The sequence below is a fragment of the Neovison vison genome, chromosome 8 (genome assembly GCF_020171115.1).
Source record: "Neovison vison isolate M4711 chromosome 8, ASM_NN_V1, whole genome shotgun sequence".
Lineage (NCBI taxonomy): Eukaryota > Metazoa > Chordata > Mammalia > Carnivora > Mustelidae > Neogale > Neogale vison.
In genome coordinates this window covers 41,048,012-41,072,789 of record NC_058098.1, presented here as the reverse complement: position 1 = coordinate 41,072,789, position 24,778 = coordinate 41,048,012, and the positions used below count along the sequence as shown (strand labels likewise).

General features: G+C 41.2%; 1 protein-coding gene across 1 annotated transcript in view; it reads right to left on the bottom strand.

Moving 5' to 3' along the window:
- MACROD2 (mono-ADP ribosylhydrolase 2) overlaps positions 1-24,778 on the bottom strand; it is a 1,971,347-nt gene that overhangs the window by 132,096 nt on the left and 1,814,473 nt on the right. The window contains exons 10-11 of the mRNA XM_044263475.1: positions 23,519-23,563; positions 16,242-16,325 (exon numbers count right to left, since the gene is read on the bottom strand). Of these exons, the coding sequence (XP_044119410.1) occupies positions 16,242-16,325; positions 23,519-23,563 (129 nt within the window). The remainder of the gene's footprint in view (positions 1-16,241; positions 16,326-23,518; positions 23,564-24,778) is intronic.

Genomic DNA, 24,778 nt, shown 5'->3' with positions numbered 1-24,778 from the left:
AGCATTTCAAAGAGTAAGCATTGTCGCTAAGTAATGAGAAAGAGAAGAGCAAGACTTCCAAAGGGAAGAGAAAAAAGCAAAGATAGAATGTGTGGTTGAAGGGGCCTTGTGTCTTGGATGATCAGTCCCATGAGGTAATAAGGATTCCAAATGGAAAAGACCCACCATGGTGCCAACAGGAAGCATGGGCACATTCAAAAGGGTGTGAGGGAGTTCGTAAAGGGATATTTTAAAAGATGTGCACAGAATCAAGGCAAGGAATAAAGGACAGTGAGGCTCTGCAGGGCCAATGATGGAGGGGAAACATTCCCATCTCCAGGCCTGAGAGGAGGGAGGGAGTGGTTGGTTAACTAGAAGTGGAGAGGGCTCCTACGGGTGCTGTGGCCTTGGGTGGAAGAACAGAGCTATTTCTGTCTGGCAGCGAAGGTCCAAGAGCATAAACGCTTTACACATTTATATTTCTGCCACTCTCCAATCTCCTGTAAGCACCGTCCCTAGTACAATCTATGCTTTCCCAATGTGGGGCAAGCATTTGTTTCTGGCAGGGAAAAACAAATCCTCCAAAAGGCCTCAGCATGTAAACAGATATACAGCATATTTGTGGCATTAAAACTTCAGGGGAGACTTAGGACAGAATGCCCTAAGATCGCTCCTATAGGGAGCATGATAATGAAAAACAGAATTAGAAGCATTGACTAACCAAGCCAAAGCTCAAGGGCAGGAGGTCTGGTCAAAGTAGCCCCTTGGCAAGTAGACACACAGCCCTTATTAACATTCTTTCTGACTGCCACGCTTTATATCTCTGCATCTATGCACAGGGACAGAGGGTGGTTAGGATGGGTGATATGGGGAGACCGCCTATTTAGCAGAACAGTAGATGGCGAGAATTAGCAAAATGTCCACAATTGTAGCAAATCTTGCCATCACTGTAGAAATTACCTTTGTTTTGGGTGTATTTTAATAATCACAAAAAGAAAGGAGATGATGCTAGGATATACCTACATCATTGCTCATTTGTTAATTTGATATTATACAAGGAACGAGTCAAATTTGACAATAGGGCTGAGTTAGGACTTTCAGAAATCCTAAAGACCAAACAGATCTTGGTGTTGTCCCCTATCCTCATGTTAAAATAAAATTAGGGCGCCTGAGTGGCTCAGTTGGTTGAGTGACTGCCTTTGGCTCAGGTCATGATCCTGAACTTCCAGGATCGAGTCCCACATTGGGCTCCCAGCTCCTTGGGGAGTCTGCTTCTCCCTCTGACCTTCTCCTCTCTCATGCTCTCCCTCACTCATTCTCTCTCAAATAAATAAATAAAATCTTTAAAATAAAATAAAATAAAATAAAATTAAAAATACACACACACACACACACACACACTATTTTAACCTGGCCCAATCTCTATATATGCTTTAAAAGAAACTTCTCTTTAAATGATCTGATTACAATATTCTGGATGAGTAATCAAAGCTGAGATTTTCTTACTTATTTTTGGCGCCCCTGCTTTGCTGATATGTAAAGCATTGTTTAGTCTCAAGATAGGGTAGTACAATAGCTTTGACCAGAAAAAGTGGTAACATGTTTCCCCTGAGCATATAGAAGATCATTATTAAATGCGTTATCTCCATGACTTGGTAGACAGAAAATGTCTTGGTAGGTCTAAGTTTTGGCATCTAGCTTTTAAAATGTATGGAGCATCACTGTGTGTTTCATATTAAGTTCACCAAGGAGCCCCATGCCACTCTGATGGTGACAAAAGTGCAGCATGGCTCTGGAGATCAGTAAATAAAGTCCAGACTCTTCGGCTTGGTTTTCAAAATTCTTCCTATTCTGGCCCCCATCCACATCCACCCTAAACTCAGTGTCTATGTCATTTGGGTCATTTGCTTCTTTCCTGTCTATCTAGGCCTTCTGTTTCATACCTTCCTCTGGCCATCTTCATGCGCCCTTTCTCCTGAAGATTCCCTGTTCTGGGGATAACCCCTGGGGACCTTGGGAAAAAAAGTTAAAGGCCCAGTGCCCATCCTTCTTCAGTGAGACTGGGCCTCAGTGTTCTTTAACTCTCCAGCTGATTCTAAAATCAAAACTAGAAGAAGTTTGTGTTCTCAAATGCAAAGTTTAAGAAGTGCTGGCATTTAGGTCTGGTATCATATTATCTTATTTCTAGGCCTGATTTCCCAGAGTTCCTGGCCATGTTATATTCTACAATTTTTTCACTTCTCTGTGCCTTAGTTTCCTCATCTGTAAAAGGGGATATCATAGCACATGCTCAATAGTATTCTTCTAAAGATGAAATGAGCTAAATGTGAAGTGCTTAGAAAAATGTCTGGCACATAAAAAGTGTACAATAAATGTTAGGTAAATGACCCCTTTGATGTCTGGAAATGCTAATGTCACTGTCTCAGTGCCTAATCAATACAGGTGGGTCAATTATTTTTGACATCAAGAGAGTCTGTGATCTGAGACCAAATTCTCAGGGAACGGGATGCTTAAACCTGGGATTCCCAACCTTGACTACACCTGAAGTTGACACAAGGTATTTAAAAATATACCTTTTTTTCTTTTTCTTTTGCCTGGAAAAAAAAAAAAAAGTCTGTTGTCTGGGTTCCTCTACCAGAGGTTGGACTTCATTGGTCTGGGGTGGGACACAAGCATGGGATTTTTAAAAGTTCCCCCAGAAAATTCTATGGAAGAAGAAAATGGTTCTTTTCAGTGTACTTGCAAATTGGCTCGAAGTTTGAGAATGTCTAAAATAAAAACCAAGTATAAAAAAAAATGGTGTTACAAAGATGCAGTGCATCGAGTTAAAATGCAGCTTTGTGATTTGGTGGAAGGCTGAAACTGAGGGCAAGAATCCACATTTTTAGCATTCACCATAAGTGGCAGCTTTGACTGAAGGAGTAAGTTCCCTTGAGAGTAACAGTTTGCAACCGTTCACCACTCAGCAAAAACGCCTCACTGTCTCCCCATATTCTAGAACCTACCTCTCCATCGGTCCACCCCTTTCTTCCCAAACCCCTTATCTACTTCCTTTCTGCCAGCAGCAAAGATTATTAGAGATCAGTGGGGAATTCTCAGGATAGAGAACTGAGAAATGATTCAAGTGATCTGCTGGCATTTTTGTCCAAGGAGAATAGAATAGCCTGGTTTTCTGTGTATCATGCGTCAAGCAGGGCAATCCCTGGAGATGGAGTCATTTCAGAAGACGCCTCTGATGGCTCCAGAGTGGCAAGAGAGAGGAATGCTCGAGCAAGGTATTAGGAACATGCACTGCCCACCTAGGTGATTCCAGCGTAGGTGGACTGCTTTAAGGCTCTCTCCAGTATTGTAGGAAAGCACAACTTTGTTACAGTAGCAAATTGAAATTTTGAAATATAATGGCAAAACCCTAATGTGAAAACTCAACACTGTTCAAATAGCAATAGTTCTCCTTAAAGACTAAACCAAACCAAACCTTTCTCTGCTGAAAAATTAGTATCTAATATTATAAGCCATCAAAGGACCTCTCAGCATGGGGACAACACTGGAAAAAAGAAAATCACTCTAATGTTTTACCTCTATAAACCCAGGGACTGAATTTTTGACAAAACAAACAAATGCATTCTTTATCCTTAGTTTTGGAAATCAAAACAGGCAAACAGTAAAGCACATGTAATCTGAATTACTCACCCACACTTAAAAGACTTAAAGAAACTTTAAAAAATATTATTGAAAGAAACACTGTTGATGGCCTAATAAACAGGTCTTTCCTTTTGATGTTCAGTAGCTCACTTAGGATCACTTTTCATGTGAGTCCTCTAGACAATTCTAGAGGACTTTTAAAAAAAGTTTCCCCATCTGTGAAATGAGATGTTCTGAGAGGCCTATTTCATTATTAAAACCCATGACTCAAAACTTTTAAATTAAGGATGAAAATATTTACTAGGCATGAAAGAGCGATCTCATAAAGAATCGATTTTCATGAATTTGATGGTTAGGTAGAATTACAGACTTTGATAGTTGGAGGGGGCCTCAGGGATATTAGGTGGAGGGTTTGATCCTGTGCCTAGAATTCAGGTCTAGTGGTTCCTAGTTCAGGGCTCTTTCCCAGAGCCTACAACCGTATTTCCCCTTTCCTTGCTTCCTTGCCTCCCATCCTCCTTTCTTTTCTTCTTTAATTTCTTTCTTGCCTTCATCATACATGACAACAGTTCCAACATCATCCATTAACTGGGAAATTACTGATTGCAAGTAAACAAAATAACAGCAATAACAAACACGTCTTGTTGGGAGAGAACCTACTGGAATCTTCAGTACCTAAAGCACCTAAAATAATCTTTTCTGTGAGTTGTCTTCTTTGTTAACACACTTGTGTTGACTCTCTTTTAGTTGTTATGATGAGACTTTTCTTCATGCCTGAACATTTTCCTTTTGCTTGATTGGAAATTTTGCCTCAGGATGGGGTAATATGACCTTCCTAGGGGGCCGGGAGCAAGAACTACCTGGACAGACATGATGGAGGGTAGGAATAAAGATTCTTTTTCTTGCAAAGTTTGAATTAAATGGAAGCAGGGTACAGCTTCTAGGTTCGGTAGTTGTGGAGAACATAAAAAGACTCATCCTGGACTCCTCTCTCTCTCTCTGTCAGATGTCATATCTCATGTCAGTGAACTGGTTGGCTTTACCGCCTGGGTGGCGCAGTTGGTTGGACGACTGCCTCCGGCTCAGGGCGTGATCCTGGAGTCCCGGGATCGAGTCCCACATCAGGCTCCCAGCTCCATGGGGAGTCTGCTTCGCTCTCTGACCTTTTCCTCGCTCATTCTCTCTCTCACTGTCTCTCTCTCTCAAATAAAAAAAAAAAAAAAAAAAAAAATCTACCTTAATGTAATTCCAGAATCTGAACAAATTCTCCCTCAACTCCCCAACTGCCATTTGGGAAAAGCCACCAGTATCCCTTGCCCCAACAGACTATCTCCCTGTTTCTAACCTTAGCTACTGCCCCCTACCCCCCATTCTCAACACAACAACCAGAATATTGTTTTAAAATGTAAGATTATGTCTTTCCTCTGTTTAATATGTTCCATTTTCACTTAACTCAGACACAAAGCCTAAATTCTTCTAGTAGCCCCCATGCCCTTGGCACTGATTGTCAAAGTGGAGTCTTCAGCCCAGGACTCCAGCATCACCTGTGGAATTATTAAGACTGCAAATTCTTGGGTACCTCAGAGTGCCTGAATCAGAGACTGGGTTTAATATGGTTTGACTTGCCCTGAGGTGATGCACACTCAAGTGTGAGACCCACGTCTCTAAGGTATCAACCCTCAATGACCCTTAATGACCTCTCCAGTGACTCACATTGACCTTCTTTTCTCAGAGTAGTAGGTCAGACCTCTCTCTCATGAAGGTGTTGGTGCTTGCTATTTCCTCTACTGGAATGCTCTTTGCCCATTTAACTTCTCAGCTTACTCTTTTATATTTTTCACGCTTCTTCTCAAATACCAACTTGAGAATCTCTAAGGTCCAGCATATTTGTAACCTTAACCCATCTCTCTCCTAAGACTCTTCCCTGCCACCAACTTATATAGACAGGGGCATTCCCTATCTCCCCTTCCATAGTTTTTCTGCATGGTACTTGTCTTGGAGGCTCTCATGCAGTTGCTGTCAAGATGTCAACCATAATCTACAGTCCTCTGAGGGCTTGCCTGGGGCTGGGGGATCTGATTCTTGCCTCACTCAAATGACTTGCAGATTGTTGCTTGCTTTTGGCAGGATGCCTTAGGTTCTTGCCATGTAGACCTTCTCATAGTGGTGGAGGGTCCTCAGGACATAGCTCCCTTACTCTAGAGTGAGTGATCCAAGAGACAACCAGGCAGAAGCCATATTCTTTTAGGACCTAGACCCTGATGACCTAGAACGTCATACACTATCACAAGATAGTCTGATCCAGAACCATCGAGGTAAGCCATTCCCAATTCCTGACCCAACTGCTGTTTTAAGATGCTAAGTTTGAGAAAAAAATTTCAGGCAGCAACAGATAAATAGTATTGCATATTGCCACCATTTGGCTTACTATGTATTATATATTCTTTAATATTTTTAAATACATCAACTGCTACCCCCACATACCCTAGAATATATGCCCCCTAAAAAGAAGGGTGTGTGTGTGTGTCTATGTGTGTGTGCATTTTCAATACCTAGAATAGTGCCTGTATTGTCAAGTAGTGGGTTTTTAACAAAGATGTGGAATTAATGCATAGAAAAGGTATATGTGGGTGGTGGGGATCTATGCTGATGTGGTTGGAGGAAGGATGCTGTGGGGTGTCTCTGTACCACTACTTTGTACAACTCCAGGGGATACCATTCCCACTGTACCCATGTGAATGGAGACTTCTGAGAGTATAGCTCCATGTAAAATTCACTTTGGCCTTGAAGATCTCCTGAATGGGCTTTGGGGCTCCATTGGCCACAGTTTGAGAAACACTCATCTGGGAGAACAAGACCACTAGCAGTTGGAATAAGAACAAGCCTCAGAAGAGAGATCTTTGTTCCCAGCATCTTACAGAAATAGCAAGGAGTCACCAAACTTGAAGAGCCCATGGGGGCTGGACAGTGACTGTCTCATTGGTAGGTCTGAACTGACAGACCATAACCAGAGACCAAGTCCTCCTTTTTGCCCCTTGTCTAACCTGGTACCCACCACAAACTATTAGAGGCAGGAAGCAGAGGCTGAGGAATGACTGAGGAAGGAGGTTGTGTAAATATTGAAGGTAGACCAGTTTCTCAGGAAGCTTGACTTGAAGTTAAAAAGAATCTCTGAACTGACAGACCATAATCAGAGACCAAGTCCTTTTTGCCCCTCGTCTAACCTGGTGCCTGCCACAAAGTATTAGAGACAGGAAGTAGAGGCTGAGGAATGATTGGGGGGGGGTTGTGTAAATATTGAAGGTAGACCAGTTTCTGAGGAAGCTTGAATTGAAGATAGAAAGAATCAAGGGGCGGCTGGCCAGCTCAGTTAGTAGAATATGTGACTCTTAATCTCAGGATCATGAGTTTGAGCCCCATGTTGGGTATAGAGATTACTTAAAAATAAAATCTTAAAAAAAAAATAAAGAATTGAGATTAGGAAGGAGAAGGTAGGTTGGGTGAAAGTCCATTTGGGACTGAAATTAATGTGATTGGTCAGGGGAGCGGAGGCCTGGTGAACCCAAGGGTGAGAGAAGAGCAAAAACACTTAGCGAGAGAGGAGATTCAGCCAATGCCTTTTAAGTCTTTTCTCTATTTGCAACATTATTTTGTTCATATTGAAAGGAATTTCAAGCCTTAATAAACAAGGTGGGTGAGTTTTTGATGGGAGGAAGCTCTTCCTGTTTTGATTCCACACACTTGGGCTGACCAGCTGTTCTGTCCTGAGATTGTGGCAGGCAGTTTCCACACATAATCTTGTTTAAATCTCCCACACTCCCACAGGGGAGGTTCTTTCCTTCATTTAATAATGAAGAAACTGACTTTTAGGTTAGAAAAACTGCTAACGTAGGAAGCAGAACTTGTACAGTCAAGAGCTCCGTCTACACTCATGTCGAACTGTGGTTTCTCCTCCAGTAAGAACATCCATGTATGTTACCACCCAAGCCAGGACACCCCAGAGAGTGAAAGAGGGTATTGCCAGTAATATGCCAGTGACAGACATGGACAGGGATCATTCTGAGTCACACAGCACCTATGCTTAGTCTGGCCATGTAAGTTCTTCCTTCTCACTATGGAAAATGCCTCAGTGTATTCTGAGCCCATTTAAAATCCTAATGCTAACTGAAACAGGACTCCGTGTTTAGAACCACAGCTCTGTTTAATGGGTAACTGTAGAGATCGTGACTGTTGGGCTCTTCCACTAATTTGCAGTAGAGGGATAGCTCAGAATGGCCCTGAATCATGCAGAACATGAAGAGAATAATTAAAGCAAGATGACGACATGGACTTTTATTGTATTCTGATTTTCACTGTGGAAATTTTACCTTTTGCTTAAATTCTTGGTATTTTAAGGTCTAGAGGATAAAACAAAGCTTTTCTTCATGAGAAAGCTGCTTTTCCTCATTCCTGCTTCTTCTTCTTCTTCCTTTTTTTTTTTTTTTTAAAGCTGGTCAATCACTAAGCTCATTTGAGTGATGGCTAAGTCAAAATTATGACTGCCTGATTTTACCCTTCACTGCACTTGTCAAAAAATTAAATTAAAGATCATGCTTATGAATATAATGCATGAACTGCTGCATGGCATTCTGAAAGATAGAATGTCCCTTCTGTCCAGCCACTCACAAAACAGCATGTCACATGATACATTAATATGCAGGAAAAATAATAGGGCAAGGAGAAAATTCTGCCACTTAGGAAATATGATGTGCATTCCACCAATGGTTCATGTGTTCAGAAAAATTTATTTTAGTCGAGACAATAATAATAATACCTCTAATAGCAATATTAGATCCTTCAAACTTGTGAAGTGCTTTCTAGTTTCCAAAATGTTTCCACATGTAATCTCATCTGACAAAAGAAATCATCAATATTTTAGAGTGCAGTATAGGGCTGCTTGATTTAGCATCACAAGGGCTCGGGCTCCTGAAGAATGTGTATCCCATGTAGGCTCGTTGAATATTCTATGTAGAGGCAATTGTAGAGCGAGAGCCAAAGTGCTAGTGCTTTCTGTAAAAAATATGGTGGAAAAATAGCATTCATTACCAAAAGCCACTGAAGGCTTTGGAGATGAATGTATGGAGAAAATTACCATTCTAAATTTGCTACTGAATTTTAGAAGCATAACATCTCTAGTTTTTAAATGAAAGTATGTTTTTGTTTTATCAATATGAAACAATTCTTGCCATATATATGTACGTTTTCCAATTATGCACAAATTTAGAAACTTGAGTATTGAACTCTTCCCAATCTGCCCCCGTCTCTTCTCCACTCCTTTAAGATAACTCCTGAGATCAATTTGACATGTATCTTCCCAGACTATTATATATGTAGACATACATGTATACACATTTATAGGTAGGTTTCTATTTTTATATGTATATTTATAGGTATTTACTGTCTACCAATCACTTATCCAATCTGCCTATTACATATCTATCTAATTCTTGAATACATGGGGGAGCTGGTGCTTTTGTAAGGAAACTCCTAAGAAGCCAGAAATGATGGCGATTGAATCAAGATGTGTAAGCAAGCACTGAAATAATTGTTTGCTTTGAGGCATTTGCCAACATCCGGATGGTCTAGACTCTAAAATAGTGGTTCTCAAACTCAAGTATGCATGTGTTAATATCCCAAGGGCTTTTAAAAACACAGATTTGTGGGTCTTACCTCATTATCTCTGATTCAGTATCTCTGAGATGAGGCCGTAGAATCTGTAATTCTCACAGGTTCCCAACTGATGTTGGTGATGCAAACAGGAATACTCTTTGATCACTACTAGCTAAAGTTTGGGTTTGAATTAGCCACACATATGAGCCATAGGACCTATGCTTTGGTCCTGAGTAGAGTGGGAAATTTTCCCCTCTCAGTTTTAGCATTGGTTGGAGAGGAAGAAAGGAAGAAAAAAAGTCTGTTGAGATTTCCTAATCTTATAATATATGTGTACTAACATTGGCTTAAACAAGTAGCAAACAAAACAAAAAACTCTATGCCAAATATGTAGTTAGTTTCCCTGAATCAGCAGTATCTTCAGGCATCTCAGAAACAAAACATAAATAAACTCTTAATCCAACTTCAGAAAATCCCCACAAATAAAAATCTTAAGAACATGGCCATAAAAAAAAGCAAAACATACAAAGAAATAACCATAACTATGAATCTGCAAAAACAACAAACTGTAGAATTTGACTTACACAGACAGACTAGAGATATTGGAATCTCAGATACAGATTATTTTTTTAAATATTTTATGTAGTTATTAAATAAAGAATGACCAGCTATATTTGAAACAGAACCAAATAAAACTTAAAAAAATGAAAAGGATAACAATGGAAATTAGATTAAATAAAGTTAAATAAGATTAATGAATAGAGTGATAAGCTTAAGAAAAGTAACCAGAAAGCATCAAAGAGAGCTAGATAGGGACACAGAAAAACAACAAGAACAGCAACAACAACAACAACAACAACGTAGGTTAGGAGTCATGAAGGAGAGAAAAAGAATGAGTAGGACATAGTGGAGGTATAATATTTGGTGAGGCAATAGGAGAAAAATTTTCAGAACTTTACTAAAAAATGTTTATTCCCATATCCAAGCAGCAGAGCAACTACTAAAAAGGATCAAGAGAAACCCACACAGAGGGACATCATATGGAAACCGAGGGACAAATAAGATAAAGATCAGATTGTCAATGCAACTAGAAAGAAAAGAATCTAAAAAAGGAACCATGTTGAGATACCACCTTACACCAGTTAGAATGGCCAAAATTAACAAGACAGTAAACAACATGTGTTGGAGAGGATGTGGAGAAAGGGGAACCCTCTTCCACTGTTGGTGGGAATGCAAGTGGGTGCAGCCACTTTGGAAAACAGTGTGGAGATTCCACAAAAAAATTAAAAATAGAGCTACCCTATGACCCTGCAATTGCACAACTGGGTATTTACCCTAAAGATACAGATGTAGTGAAAAGAAGGGCCATCTGTACCCCAGTGTTCATAGCAGCCACCACAGTCTCCAAACTGTGGAAAGAATCAAGATGCCCTTCAATGGACAAATGGATAAAGAAGATATGGTCCAGATATACAATGGAGTATTATGCCTCCATCAGAAAGGATGAATACCCAACTCTTGTATCAACATGGACAGGACTGGAAGAGATTATGCTGAGTGAAATAAGTTAAGCAGAGAGAGTCAATTATCATATGGTTTCACTTAAAGGATTAACACAGAGGACATTGGGAGATGGAGAGGAGAAAGGAGTTGGGGGAAATTGGATGGGGTGACAAACCATGAGAGACTGTGGACTCTGAGAAACAAACTGAGGATTTTGGAGGGGAGGGGGGTGGGGGGTGGGTGAGCCTGGTGGTGGGTATTAAGGAGGGCATGTATTGCATGGAGCACTGGGTATGGTGCATATAAACAATGAATTTTGGAACACAGAAAAGAAATAAAATTAAATGAAATAAAAAGAAGCTACTATGGACTCTGAAAAACAGTCTGAAGGGCTTGAAGTGGCGGGGAGGTGGGAGGTTGGGGTACCAGCTGGTGGGTATTATAGAGGGCACGGCTTGCATGGAGCACTGGGTGTGGTGAAAAAATAATGAATACTGTTTTTCTGAAAATAAATAAATTGGAAAAAAAAAAAAACACCACATTGAGATATCACCTTACACCAGTTAGAATGGCCAAAACTAGCAATACAGGAAACAACATGTGTTGGAGGTGATGTGGAGAAAGGGGAACCCTCTTACACTGTCGGTGGGAATGAAAGTTGGTGCAGCCTCTTTGGAGAACAGTGTGGAGATTCCGCAAGAAATTAAAAATAGAACTTCCCTATGACCCTGCAATTGCACTCCTGGGTATTTACCCCAAAGATACAGATGTAGTGAAAAGAAGGGCCATCTCTACCCCAATGTTTATAGCTGCAATGGCCACGGTCGCCAAACTATGGAAAGAACCAAGATGCCCTTCAATGGACGAATGGATAAGGAAGATGTGGTCCATTTACACTATGGAGTATTGTGCCTCCATCAGAAAGGATGAATACCCAACATTTGTAGCAACATAGATGGGACTGGAAGAGATTATGCTGAGTGAAATAAGTCAAGAAGAGAGAGTCAATTATCATATGGTTTCACTTATTTATGGAGAATAACAAATAGCATGGAGGACATGGGGAGAACAAGAGGAGAAGGGAGTTGAGGGAAATTGGATGGGGAGGTGAATCATGAGAGACTATGGACTCTGAAAAAGAATCTTAGTGGTTTCAAATGGTGGGGGGCTGGGAGGTCGGGGTACCAGGTTGTGGGCATTATAGAGGGCACGGATTGCATGGAGCACTGGGTGTGGTGAAAAAATAATGTATACTGTTATGCTGAAAATAAATAATTAAAAAAATAAAAAAAAAGAAGCTACTATAACAATGCTAATATTTTAAAATTACTTTCATTTATTTAATAATGCATAATAAATATATAATTATATTTTGAAATATAAAAAAAGAGAGAATTAGACTGAGATATTACTTCTTAACAACTACAGAGCTGGTAAGGATGGAGAAAAAGTCTTGAAATGCTGCAAGAAAATAACCACCAACCTCAAATTTTTACCCAGGAAAATTGCCTTAAAAAATAGCAAAATGATGTTTCCATACAAAGCCAGAGAGATTTTCATTAAAGGAACTTCTGAAAGGATTTCCAGGTGAAAGAAGGAGGAAAGAGTGTGAGAGGAACATGTGTTCTTAATAGGGCTAAGTTTTCTATAATATTCTTTCAATTAATTTTTTTGTAAGAAAAAAATTGGTCCAAATTCCTGAGAGTTGGAATTGCTAGAACTGCCATTCACCAGGTATTCTTCAAACAATTGATCCTATAATTTGTCAGCTCATGGTTGGCTTATCATTTATACCAGATGCCAGCCAATCTGAAGTTACTAATCATTTCATTATTAGCATGGTGTTGCAGTGGGTCAATACTCTGATCCATGAAAGTTCAATCAAAACAATTAAAATGAAACTCTATATCCCAAAGTCCACTATACAAAAATGCTAATGAATACATTTAGAAATTGTCTGATTATTTCTTTTTTTTTTGTCTGATTATTTCTTATGGTGTTCAGTACTTTAGTACAACATTTGCTAAAGTAATAAGGCTTTTAGTCAAGCCTGCAATGATAGCAAAATTGCCTCCTTCAAAAAAACTAAGTCTAGTTTCCAGAAGAGGAAACGGGAAAAGAGTTAGCAAAGTTATGTCGTTTGTAGAAAAAAAAAAAAAAAAAAGAGTTTCTGACATTAACAAGCTGCATGGACTTTGGGCAAGTTAAAAACCATTCGTAGTCTACTTTAAAACAGATCAGTAGAATGAGATGACTTGCCCAGATGTTCGCAAAATTCTTCTGGATCAAGATACAGTTATTATGGTTATATATGCCAGAAAATTTAGGTGAGTTTGTGTTCCAACTCTATTCTCTATGATCCTGTCTGAGAATGGATATTATAAGGTAAACAGAGGTAGTCAGGAAGACCCATGAGGCTTGGAATCAGGGCTGGGAACATAAAGGAGAGAAGAAGTAAGAGGAGGCCAAGTGATGGAGAATTAAGGTGAGTGATCTATAAATAAAAATACCAGAAACTTCTCTTACTGTAATTGATAGATAGATAGAAATATCTATCTATGTATCTATCATCTATCTATCTATCTATCTATCTATCTTAGGGAGATGACCACATTGGAACAGGACTGATGATTCTAAAATGGGAAGCCCACCACAAAGAAGGATCATAATCTTCATTACCCTTTCACCCAGGGATGCAATATTCCCTTTGCATGTCTAGTGGGAAAGAACTGTAACTCTTTGCCAATCAAAGATTATAACACTTTGAATCATGAGAAGAAGTGAAATATATGTAACATGAATTAACATGAATTTAGGACCTACTTTACTTCATCAAAATAGAAGCACTGATAATGAGTGCCCATCATAGAATCATCTACCTCCGCCATGTCCCCTTCTTACCATTTTCCCGCAATTGTTACTTTTTTGTCCCAAAAGCCATCTTAGGGACAAACACACAATTTCCTGTTTCTATAGAATGGCTAATGTTAGATTTCATCATGATGCCACAAACAGAATGTCCCTGGTCACATATCCACAGTGGTGGCACTTTGGTGCCTCAGAGCATATTCTGAGACCACGTCTTTGGGTGAGGTGAAGCCTACTATCTACTCATCTTGGGATTACACAATGATGTTCCTAAGCAAAGGAAATTACTTAGGAGGCAAAAGAGGTTTCTGCTCATCTGAAGGAATAAGTGGGAAGAGCAGTTTATGGCTCACCATGTGACTCTCAAAATGACCACAGGCCCAGGCTCCAGAAAACCACCTCTGATGTGAGTTGGACATTTGCTGGGAACCACTAGGTGAGATGGAGCCTCTCTAAGGAAAAGGCAATTGTTGTTTTGCCCTTAACCCGTTTCCCAATCATGACCTCAAGAGATTGTCCAGGAAATGACCTCATTAGAGTAAGAGATGACAGTCCAAAACTCTTACCCTCTTGGGCTGTTACAGTTGTTGGCCTTCTCCAGGGTTCTAAGTGTTGACCATGAATGGTTTGAAGGTCTCAAACATGTTAAGTGAATTAGAGCAGTGTGCACTCCCTCATGGTGCTGATTATCATGGCGATTATAATAGCCATTCTGAGCACCAGACCTGTGCCAGGCACTTTATACACATTATTTCTATCATTTACTGTTAGCTGGAAATGTTTATTTCTCACTCCTCAACCAAAAAGCAGAGAACATTTACTGCTGTGACTTTCTCCCCATCCCCTCACTTATCCAAGCCTGGAGGGAAGAAACACATTCATCTTGAGTCTCTCTCCGATCCCCCTGTCGACAGAGAGGGCATGTCTTGGGCTATTCTTTTTCATATAATTAGCTCACCCAATAGCCTCTGTCTAGGCACCCAAGATACCAAGGACAATGGTACTTGTTCCTGAGGAGACAGAGGTTACGTCTTTCATATTCAGGAGTGAAATCCAGCATAGGAAGCCCATCTGGGGGGCAGGGAGACCAGAAGTTCTCATCTAACCTCATTAGTAACAAAGATCATGTTTTTGGTTTCAAACTTTCTGATAGCTTTGTCTTCTCAGTTGGTTCTGAACCCAGATGTGGACGAAGGCAGTGTCATTGCTTATCAGTTGGAACCTCATGCAGGGGCTGTGCTCTCATGGAGAAGAAATGTTCAGGATTTCCCTTCGAAAGAGAACATGCTTCTGTGAATGAAGTGAGGCAACAGCTTCCACTGGCCACACTTTGGGGTCCACTGAAGCATTATATTCACACCGAGGCCACTTTCTCGACCAGCTGCTTGCAGCCAGTGAGTGAACTGGAGAAAGGGGATCTTGGAGCCAGCCATTCCTGCCCAGTGCTCTGGGCCTCCCCATTCTTTCCCAGAGTTCACTGCAGATGGAGGCTCTTCCCAGCTCATCTTCCTTCTCTCTTTCACCTCCTCCTGCTCTTCCCCTCTTTACCCTCATGGCTCCCCCCTCCCATACATTTCCTGCACTTCTATTTCTTGTCTTGGCATCTTCTTTCCCAAAGACCCAAGCTGACACCATCAGTATTATAATGCTCTCCAATTCACAGCAGATGAAGGGAGGCTCCAAAGTGAGAAACGAGAAAGCATAAATACGTTCCCCTTTAAGAAGTTCATGCATACTCCGGAGATGAGAGGCTCCCTTAAAAAAATACCTAATCTACATTTTAAAAGAAAAATGTGAGTATCTTATAGATGGTACTAGTGTTGTAAGTCAAAGAGAGACTGACTTCCTTTCTTCAGCAAACTGAGCCCAATTGAGCCTGTCCATTTAATGCAAAGATATGCTGGCTTCTAGAAAGTAGAGAGAACAAAAAGACCAGAAACATTTCCAGCACCCACTGCTCAGATTTGAACCTGAACTCAGAATGTACTCATGAAAAGAGCAAATGATCTCAATAAGGCAATTAGCTACTCACTGCCCATCACACCCACGTCTCTACCTTTACACTTACTCCATGACAAAGCCCTCAACTTGTCAGCCTTTACACTTACTCCATGACAAAGCCCTCAACTTGTCAGCATGTTGCAGAAACGGAAAAAACATCACAATGAGGAAATGGGTTTTTTCTTTTTCTTTTTTTTTTTTAAAGATTTTATTTTTATTTATTTGACAGAGAGAGATCACAAATAGGCAGAGAGGCAGGCAGAGAGAGAGAGGAGGAAGAAGGCTCCCCGCTGAGCAGAGAGCCCGATGTGGGACTTGATCCCAGGACCCCGAGATCATGACCCGAGCCAAAGGCAGCGGCTCAACCCACTAAGCCACCTAGGCGCCTTGGTTTTTACCTTCACCAATTAAACCCAAATCTGATATTTTGTCCTCACATTCAGGGGAGAATCAACACATTAGGAAAGGATAAAGAATTCTTCTGTGATTTTTGAACCCTGGGTAATATCAGAACATGAGAGCACACACAACATTTAAAAGTTAACCAGAAATTTCTTTTCATGGAATAATTTTTTAAAGACAAGAGGAACAGGACTCACCTTCACTAGAGTCTTTGGAACATTCTGGCTTCTTTGCTTTGCTCTTCTTGGGGGGTGGAGAGAGGCCTTTTGGCTCTACCCCCTCTGGAAGCATAAAGATTTAAAACATTTTTATTTAGATATTAAATATTTAAAATTACGTTGAAGTTCAAAGTCTCCCCCCCGCCACCCTCTCAGTAAACCCACATGTATAGTGAGGCTTGCTCACAGATTTCATTTGTCATTTTGGCTGAGCTAAATTTTGGCAAGAGCCTGTGCTTCTCCAGCATACATAGGTTGACATTAAAGCCTCAGCTTAACATCTTTTTGTGACCATCATTAATGATTCACACGAATGTGAAATCTTAAATGGTTTTTTTTTTTTTTGAAATTAAAAGAAATTCTCCATAAGGCAACCCCAAATTTTTAATATTATTATTTTTCTCCATAGGAGTTTGATTTAAAACTTCACGGATTAACTGACAGTTGCCAAAATGCAATTTCATTTTACTAAATCCTCAAAGTAGAGCTAGATCAGCTGCAATGTCATCTCAACTTGGGAGGCTGGGGTGGAGCTTGAAATTATCCTTCTTCTATTTAACAGATTTCTTTAGTCATCCAAATTCTAAACAACTTCTGTATGCCCCCAATTAAATTAACATGTTTCCCACTTTTCTCAATCCTTCCCAAGACCTCCTGGGGCTGAGTCTATCCAAGGAGGCTGATAATTTAAATTCTGAAGACCGAAAAAAAAAAAAAATTCTGAGGACAGTGTTAGGAAAAGTATCTCTAAATTCATCCCCTTCAGATATAGATACTTTGTTATGCATTAATTTATATTTCCAGTCCTGGTCTCTCTACTAAGCTCAAAGCTTATATCTTTGAGCAGCACGTTTTGTATTTGAACTGACTGTCTTCTGTTTTCACCTCCAGATCCACTCACCACCCCCTACCCCATCTGCCACCCAGCTGTGCACTGGGAGACTGGTCTGTAGGTGAAATTTCTGGCTTTCTTCCTAGGCTACTAGTAGCCTTCAGGGACCTATTGTATCCCTCTATCTCATATCAGAGCCCCAATCCCTTGGCCTTCTCCACATCCTCTTTGTCTCCAGGATCAGGTAACTACCCCCTCCCCCATTGTCCTTTCAGGGCTGGGATTTAATGGTGCCTCCCTCTTTCCAGCTCTCATGATTTCCCATCACTGGGCTCTCACCAAGCATTTCAAATTTATGTAAATAATCCCATTAGGCATTTCAAACAGCACAGCTGCAACACGCTCTTGATGTCTGCAAACCTGTTCTCCCCACAGTATTTCACATCTCACTATCTACCCAGGAATTCAAACCCCCAAACGGAGATATTGTTCTTAATGTTTCCTTTCAGTCACTTTTCCAGGAAGGTCATTGTAAGTCTTAATCAGCTCTGCTCCACAACATCCCGTATTCATCCACTGAGCTCATCCTTTGCAATCATCATCCTAATCCAAGCCAGAAGCCTCCCTGACCAGGCTTCCTGTAGTAACCTCTGTCCTGGTTTTCTAATCTCCCTGAAACTATTCTTGCAGCAGCCAGAGTTACCTTCTCAGTATAAACCTCATCCTGTTGCTCTTCTGTTTAAATACCATTGGTCTTAGAGTAAGATCCAAATCCAAGTCCCTGGGCCAGGACGTGGCCATTGCGCTCTACCCACAGCTCTGGCCTCATCTCCTGCTTGTGCTTTGGCTGCCTTTGTATGTTCTTCGGTCATTACTATGCTAGTTTCTGCCTTAGAATGGTCACATCTATGATTCTTCTCCCCTCCTCCTCCAAAAATGCACACTCATGTGTCTACCTCCTTCTCACCTATTAATCTCCAACCAAATTCAGCTGCCAAGAAAGGCCCTCCGTGAATTCCTAATACGAAGGGTGCCTGCAAGGGAAATCACTCTCAAATACATCACTTGATGTATCTGAAATCATCTTGTCCTCTTCTTTCTTTATGGTATTCTTCCCTTCTCCATCCCACCTCCTAAGAATGTGAGTTCCTTGAGAAAAGGACATTTGTCTTTCCTTATATCTCTTGCATCCCTGGTACCTAGTAGTGTCTTGAGAATTTCGTTTCCAGTTCGGTTTTCTTTCCCCCCCTTACCCAAGCCTTTCTTTAAGGCCAAGATATAATGGAGCCCATGCCTAATTCTTACTCTCTTAGCAGCTGTCGCCTTATGCCAGGATTCTAAAATTACACTACAGAGCTATGGCGACTCATTTTTCTTTTCCCATTTATTAAAAAAGGAACAGAACAAAAAATTGCATTTGATAGATGTGCTATTAAAAACTTGGGCATTATGGACTATAAAGGTTTTTGGGCACAAAGTTAGGCTTTCTGTGGTTGCGAGTAAGTCACATCTAAGATCATTACCATGGCCAGGGTGAAAAATTCTGCCAATGATTACATTAGCTACTCCCCCAAACTTCTGTCACCAGGTGTGAGATGGATGTTGACCCTTCAGAATGGGTTCAGCAAAATCAGAAATGAGATGCTTGGAACAGCTCACTGAGCACAGATGCTGTGCTCAGAAGGATGCATAAAATGGGCAAAGCAATACTTGTGATCTCCCTGGAAGGAGACTGTGAGACGTGCTGGAAGATGCCTCTGAAATGCATCATCTCCAACAGGGACGAAGAGTAGAGCTTCCCATGCTAGGGACTCAACCCCAAACCAACACTTCCTGAAAGTGAGTTTTTGATAATGAACTTGATTTCCCAACCTGAATAGGAATTCTTGGGGAAAGGATAAGACATCTCTGAAAGACATCTATTTGTCTCTCTTTGTCCACATTTTGAGATAAGTACCCCGAAGGGACTAGTGCTTCATTTTTTAAAAAAGTGATAGGGCCCTCCTTGGGTAGTCAGTGGGCATGGGTACATGTTAATTATGAACAGTCGTCTACGACATTGGTATCATTTCATAACACCCATGGAGGCATTCAAATGAAAGTCACTGATAACACATGGCCTCTGTGCCCAGATTTCTACTTGTGGGGCAGCAGAAACAACTCTTCTTCTTGATCTGGAGAAGCTGAAGGAACATTCCTCCAAAGCACCCCAAACTTCTCCTAGGCAGCATATCATATGATCTATGTTGCCTCTCTTTCTGACAGAGGTTGGAGACCTGAAGCTTTGCTCTGAGCATAGCTTTGTCACCTAAAGAACTCAACTGCGCTCCTCACTCTCATGTAGCTGAACTGCCGTAGGTGGCCGTTGATTTTCTGTCCCTGGTTGGGGCCCATTTTAACAATGCATGGTCTTGGAATGGAAGGACATGGGGAAACATTTTCTAAGCTAGGATTAAAGAAACTGATAAAGGACTTAAAGGGAATTCTCAGCTTTTAAGCCAGTTTGTCTTTATCATTCTCCGTGGGGGCAGAGCTTCACCTTGAGGATGACCTTGTCTCACACCACCTGAGACGCTCCTGCCTCTAAGTTACTTTTAGAGTCAGAGACAGGGTGTGAGCTTTGGGGTCAGACGCACTTACGGCTCTCCTATTTAAGCCAGGAACTAATTCCTCTCAAGCCTTGTGTAGTAACAATCCTTGGCTCCTATCTTATATCTTAAATGAGTTCATGTATGTGGAACGACTGGCATGAGGTCCATGTTGATTAAAATCTGGTTCAGCAGACGCGTGCTGGGGCAGACGTGAGCCAGCTGACCACACCTATCTCTCCTCAACTCCCGCATTCATTGACCTCATGTTTGGTAGCTCCAACACCACCACAATGGATGTATTTACAATAATGAAATATACAGGATCCCTCCAGTTGGGTTTCTCTGCACCCAGAGAGTCAGGTTAGCAGCACTTTACTGGTTTTGGGTCTTCAGATTATTTTTCACTATCATTCACTAGCTTTTATTGGGCAGTTATTTCTCCTAAGTAGCCTTTCACTAATGTTAGCTGCATTCATAAAAATCCCTCCAGCATTTCTACATGTATGAGAAGAAGAGGCGATACAGGGTGGAGGAAAGGCAGCTCTTAATGGTCTGGTTAGAGACCTATCTTAGAGACCAAGACACCCGAGGATGAGATCTGAACTGAAACCAGCTTCCTCACCAACATCTGGCAAGGCCAGTGGCCCATCATGGAACCATTCTGCCCAGAATTCCCCCTGATTTCAGCACTCCCATATTAGAAAACGGAGATCACTTTTGCAAGCCCATTCTGGCCTGGTGGCTCAGCGTCTTTGGGGCATCGAGTGTGACTTTCACAGCTGCATCCAGCTGCTGGTCACAAAACCCCCAGGAAACCTGATGAGACTAAAATCAGAACTGATGATCCGATTAAAGTGCCCCAAACCTCATATGCTGACTCAAACCTTGTGGGCTCAGCATTAGCATTAATAATGATTTTCTTAAAATCACTCAGTGGTTGGGAGAGCTAGCTGCATCTCATTAAGAAGTCAACTCCCCCTGCCTAGAAATGTGTACTTATGGCACTTAGGCAAATGGTCCTTAGCCAGATAAAGTCCTTAAATTGGCCAGCTGAAAGGGCAGTACTCCCTATGGCTGAAGGATATTACAAGGATACTTCACATGAGCAGGATAAAGGAGAAGACAAGAAATTGACATTAAATTTAATCCAAGATGGGGTGACTACTTAAAGTCTTTTTTTCAACATACGGTTCTTTTAAGCAATAAGACATCCCTCATGAGTATGGAAATGGATATTCTAATTGAAATTTCACCTTGGGCTTTATGTTTTACAAAAGGCAGAGTCCTTGTCTCAAGTTGTATTTTCTCAGAAATCGCTGAGACAGGATTAGAGAGCAAATGCTTCATTTAAGAAATTACCCCAGAAAGTGCCAAAGGGGTATAGGGAAGGGAGACAGGAAAGGGAAGGCAGCTGATACTGGGTGTGAGCAAGTTCCACTGGGGAGTTCTGGGTGTTGGTATCAATCTCGTTGTCCAACACCACACTTTGCCAAAGGATACATAAAATGTGTCTAGTCTGAATTGAGACATGAATGTAAAACAGACACACACACACACACACACACACTTCACAAATTTAGAATGGAAAAAAGATGTAAAATATCAGGCTCCTATAATATATTGATTAGTTGTTGAAATGATACTATTTTGGATATTTTATATTACATAAATACTATTAAATTAATTTCACTTGTTTCTCTTTACTTTTTCCTATGTGATTACTAGAAAATCTGAAGATAAGCAGGAGGCTCCCATCCTGTTTCTACCGGACAGCACTGAATCATAACCTGCCTCAGTTGTACTGCACAGTTCCCCCAACTCCTGCCCATTGTTGTCTGAGGACTACTCCAGACAAACTAACCCCCTGGCACTTTGAGTTTGCTTTCCTGACCGGTCAGCTGAGGGTCACAAGAACTTTCCTTAGACTGCCGTGGATATTGTAAAGCAATGGAGGGTACCATGGATATACAGGCAGGGAACTGACAAATGTTATTATAGCAGTAATACCTCTTTTGTTTCTGCTCCTGGCTTGTAGACCCTCCCTCGACTTCTCTTGCCCTCTGAATCCACTGCCCTGGGGAGACCAAAGGAACCATAGGACTGAGGCATGTTTGGACCGGAGAAGAAGCTAGAAGCTAGACAGGAGTTATGATCGTTGCTCCTGTGAGCTGTTACAAAGAAGAGACCTGCTGGTATCTTTCCACGAAGACAGTGGGAGATCAGGGGAGGAAGAGAGATTTAACCAGGAGAAAGGACCATTTTAATCAAACCTTGACTAACAGAGATCGTTTACCTCAGAATTTCAATTGCTCCCTGTTAATGGAGCTGCTCAGACTGAGGTTGTCGGTAATTAATGGATGGAGTTCTGGCATCGAATAGCGGGTTACACAAAATTAGGACCTCTGAGATATCGATTTTAATTTTTGAAACCTGGCCCCATCTCATACCTAGAACAGTGTGCTTGCCAAAATGGGGAACATGGAGTACTTATACTATGGAACTAAGTTCTATACCCTTCCAATAACTAAGGAGAAACAAAGAAGTGATAATTTTCATGTTTACTAAGATCTAAGAAACATTTCAGGTATATCTCCTTTAATTCCCAAACAAGACTATATGGTAACATTTATTGACCAAAGAGGTATAAACTCAGGCCTATGGAGAAACTTTTACCTAAAGTCCATAAATGGAGGCGCTGGGATTGAATTTAGGCCTATTGATTTCATGAATTCATTAACAAGCACATACTGAGTGGCTCCCTTAGGCCAGATCCAATGTTTGCAACCACTAGATTTCCCTCATCAAACACTGGTTTTTCTTGAGGAGTAGGCACACATCTTAATTTCTGATAGTGAGAAAAATAAATCCTATGTACCAAATATATGTACCAAAGATGGCCCCAGCAAGTCTTCAGGTCCCATGTACTTGACGAAAACCTTACTGCTCCCCAACAGGGGACTGAGCCTATTTTCTCTCCCCATGAGCCTGGGCAGGCTTCTTAATGACTGTTCCAAAAAGAGTTTTGTGGAAGTCATTCTGTGGGACTCCTGAGGCTGAGGCTTAAAAAGGGTACAGCTCCTGCTGGCTCACTTTGCTGTCTCTAGAGAAACCACTTTGGAGCCTGGCTGCCATGCTGAGAGGAAGCCCAGGTTACTGAAGGAGGCCATGCATAGATGTTTCAGAAAACTGCCCCAGCCAGGGTCTCAGCCGAGAGCCCCAGAGCCAGTATCAATCGCCGGCCAGACATGAGAGTGAACAAATCTTCACAGGATTCCAGTCCCCACCCCCAGCCACTGGGGCATCCTGATGAGGCCTCAGACCTTGTAGAGCAGCAGGATGAAGTCAGCCCTGCTGTGCTCTGTCTGAATTCCTGACCCACCGAATATATGAGCAGGATAAGCAGATGCTTTAATCACTAAGCTTTGGGGTGATTTGCTACACAGCTCTATTCGTTATAACATCAGGTTCCATTTTTACCTCAGCTTTCAGAAAGCTGAAAGTCTACTGCTTAAATATGCTAATTGTATAAGCCACAAGAGTTAGCACAACTACTTTCTCATTTTATAACCTTGAGTGTACATTTCTATTTTTTTCTTTTTTGTCTTTTCATGCCAGTATAGCTAACATGCAGGGTTATGGTGGTTTCAGGTACACAATATAGTAATTCAACAATTCCTTACAGTACTCAGTGGTCATCAGGATAAGTGTACTCTTAATCCCCTTTACCTATTTTATTAACCTTGTTACGTTTTTCTTTGAAAAAATGTGAGGCGTACATAAACAACACAATGATCTTTGCCTATTCTCTATGAATAAAATCATAAATTTAGTACCTGAATCTTCTTTGATGTCAACACCTTCTTCTTCATTATTATCATCTATTTAAAAAAAAAAGAGAAAAGACAAAGAAAAGCTCATACAGAAGCTAGAAACCCCAGAATTCTCCAATCTAATAAAAATGCAAAGGCAAGAAAATACTCATCAGAAACCTGGTAGACCATGCATTTCTATTGTCTTATATTATTATGCTAAATCAGTGTAATGTAATGTAAACAGACATTAGAGCACAATTTTAATACCTAGGGTTTAGGCTTCTTTTTAAAAATTGTTAGATATGTCTAACAAAACTATATATGCAACAATTTGTTTTGCTTTTAAAGTTTCACACAGTCACTTTGGTCATTTCAAAAGGACAAAAAAAAAAAAGAAAAAATCACGCACTTTAAACGCTGCATTTTTTGCACCCATGAAAGGGATGCACCCTCGCCTCAAGTATTTAGAAATGTGGGGCTCGCCATTTGGGTGTAGGCTGACCCCTGGGTCCAATCACCGCACTGCTCCATGGAAAGTGCTAGTTTGCTATACTTGCAAATCCAAAGCTTTAACCAAGCAAATTCAAGTGCCCTTCCCACAGCCCACCCCAGTCCTATCATTCCCACTTGACTCGCCCTATCCCAGTGAAACCCTCTGAAATTGGGCAAGGACCCATGTGTCCACTTTGTCTGCGTGATATAGTTGCTTTCTGAACTTTTGACGTATCGTCGTCTCTTCTCAGTCACTGTTGCTCACATCCAGGCAATGCTGAATCCTGTCTTCTTTCTTTTTCCTCTCTATTCACATCACTACTACTCAAATTCAGACTTCCCTATTTGGTGATTTCTTTTTTTTTAAAAGATTTTATTTATTTATTTGACAGAGAGAGATCACAAGTAGGCAGAGAGGCAGGCAGAGAGAGAGGAGGAAGGAGGCTCCCCACTGAGCAGAGAGCCCGATGCGGGACTCGATCCCAGGACCCTGAGATCACGACCTGAGCCGAAGGCAGCGGCTTAACCCACTGAGCCACCCAGGCGCCCCCCCCATTTGGTGATTTCTTAATGTGCTCTTCCAACTCCTTTTACACGTAACTGCCAAATCAATCTTCAAACACAGCTCTGATCCGGTTCACAACTGTTCATTGGCTCCGGTCTGCCTGATGAGACGGGTCTAGACTCTTTGGGGTCACACTCAAGGCCAGCAGTACCTGCTCTGACCACTCTTCTTGCTTTCCCCTCCTCTGTTCCACTCATGCTACCACCTTCACTCAAGCACTGCTC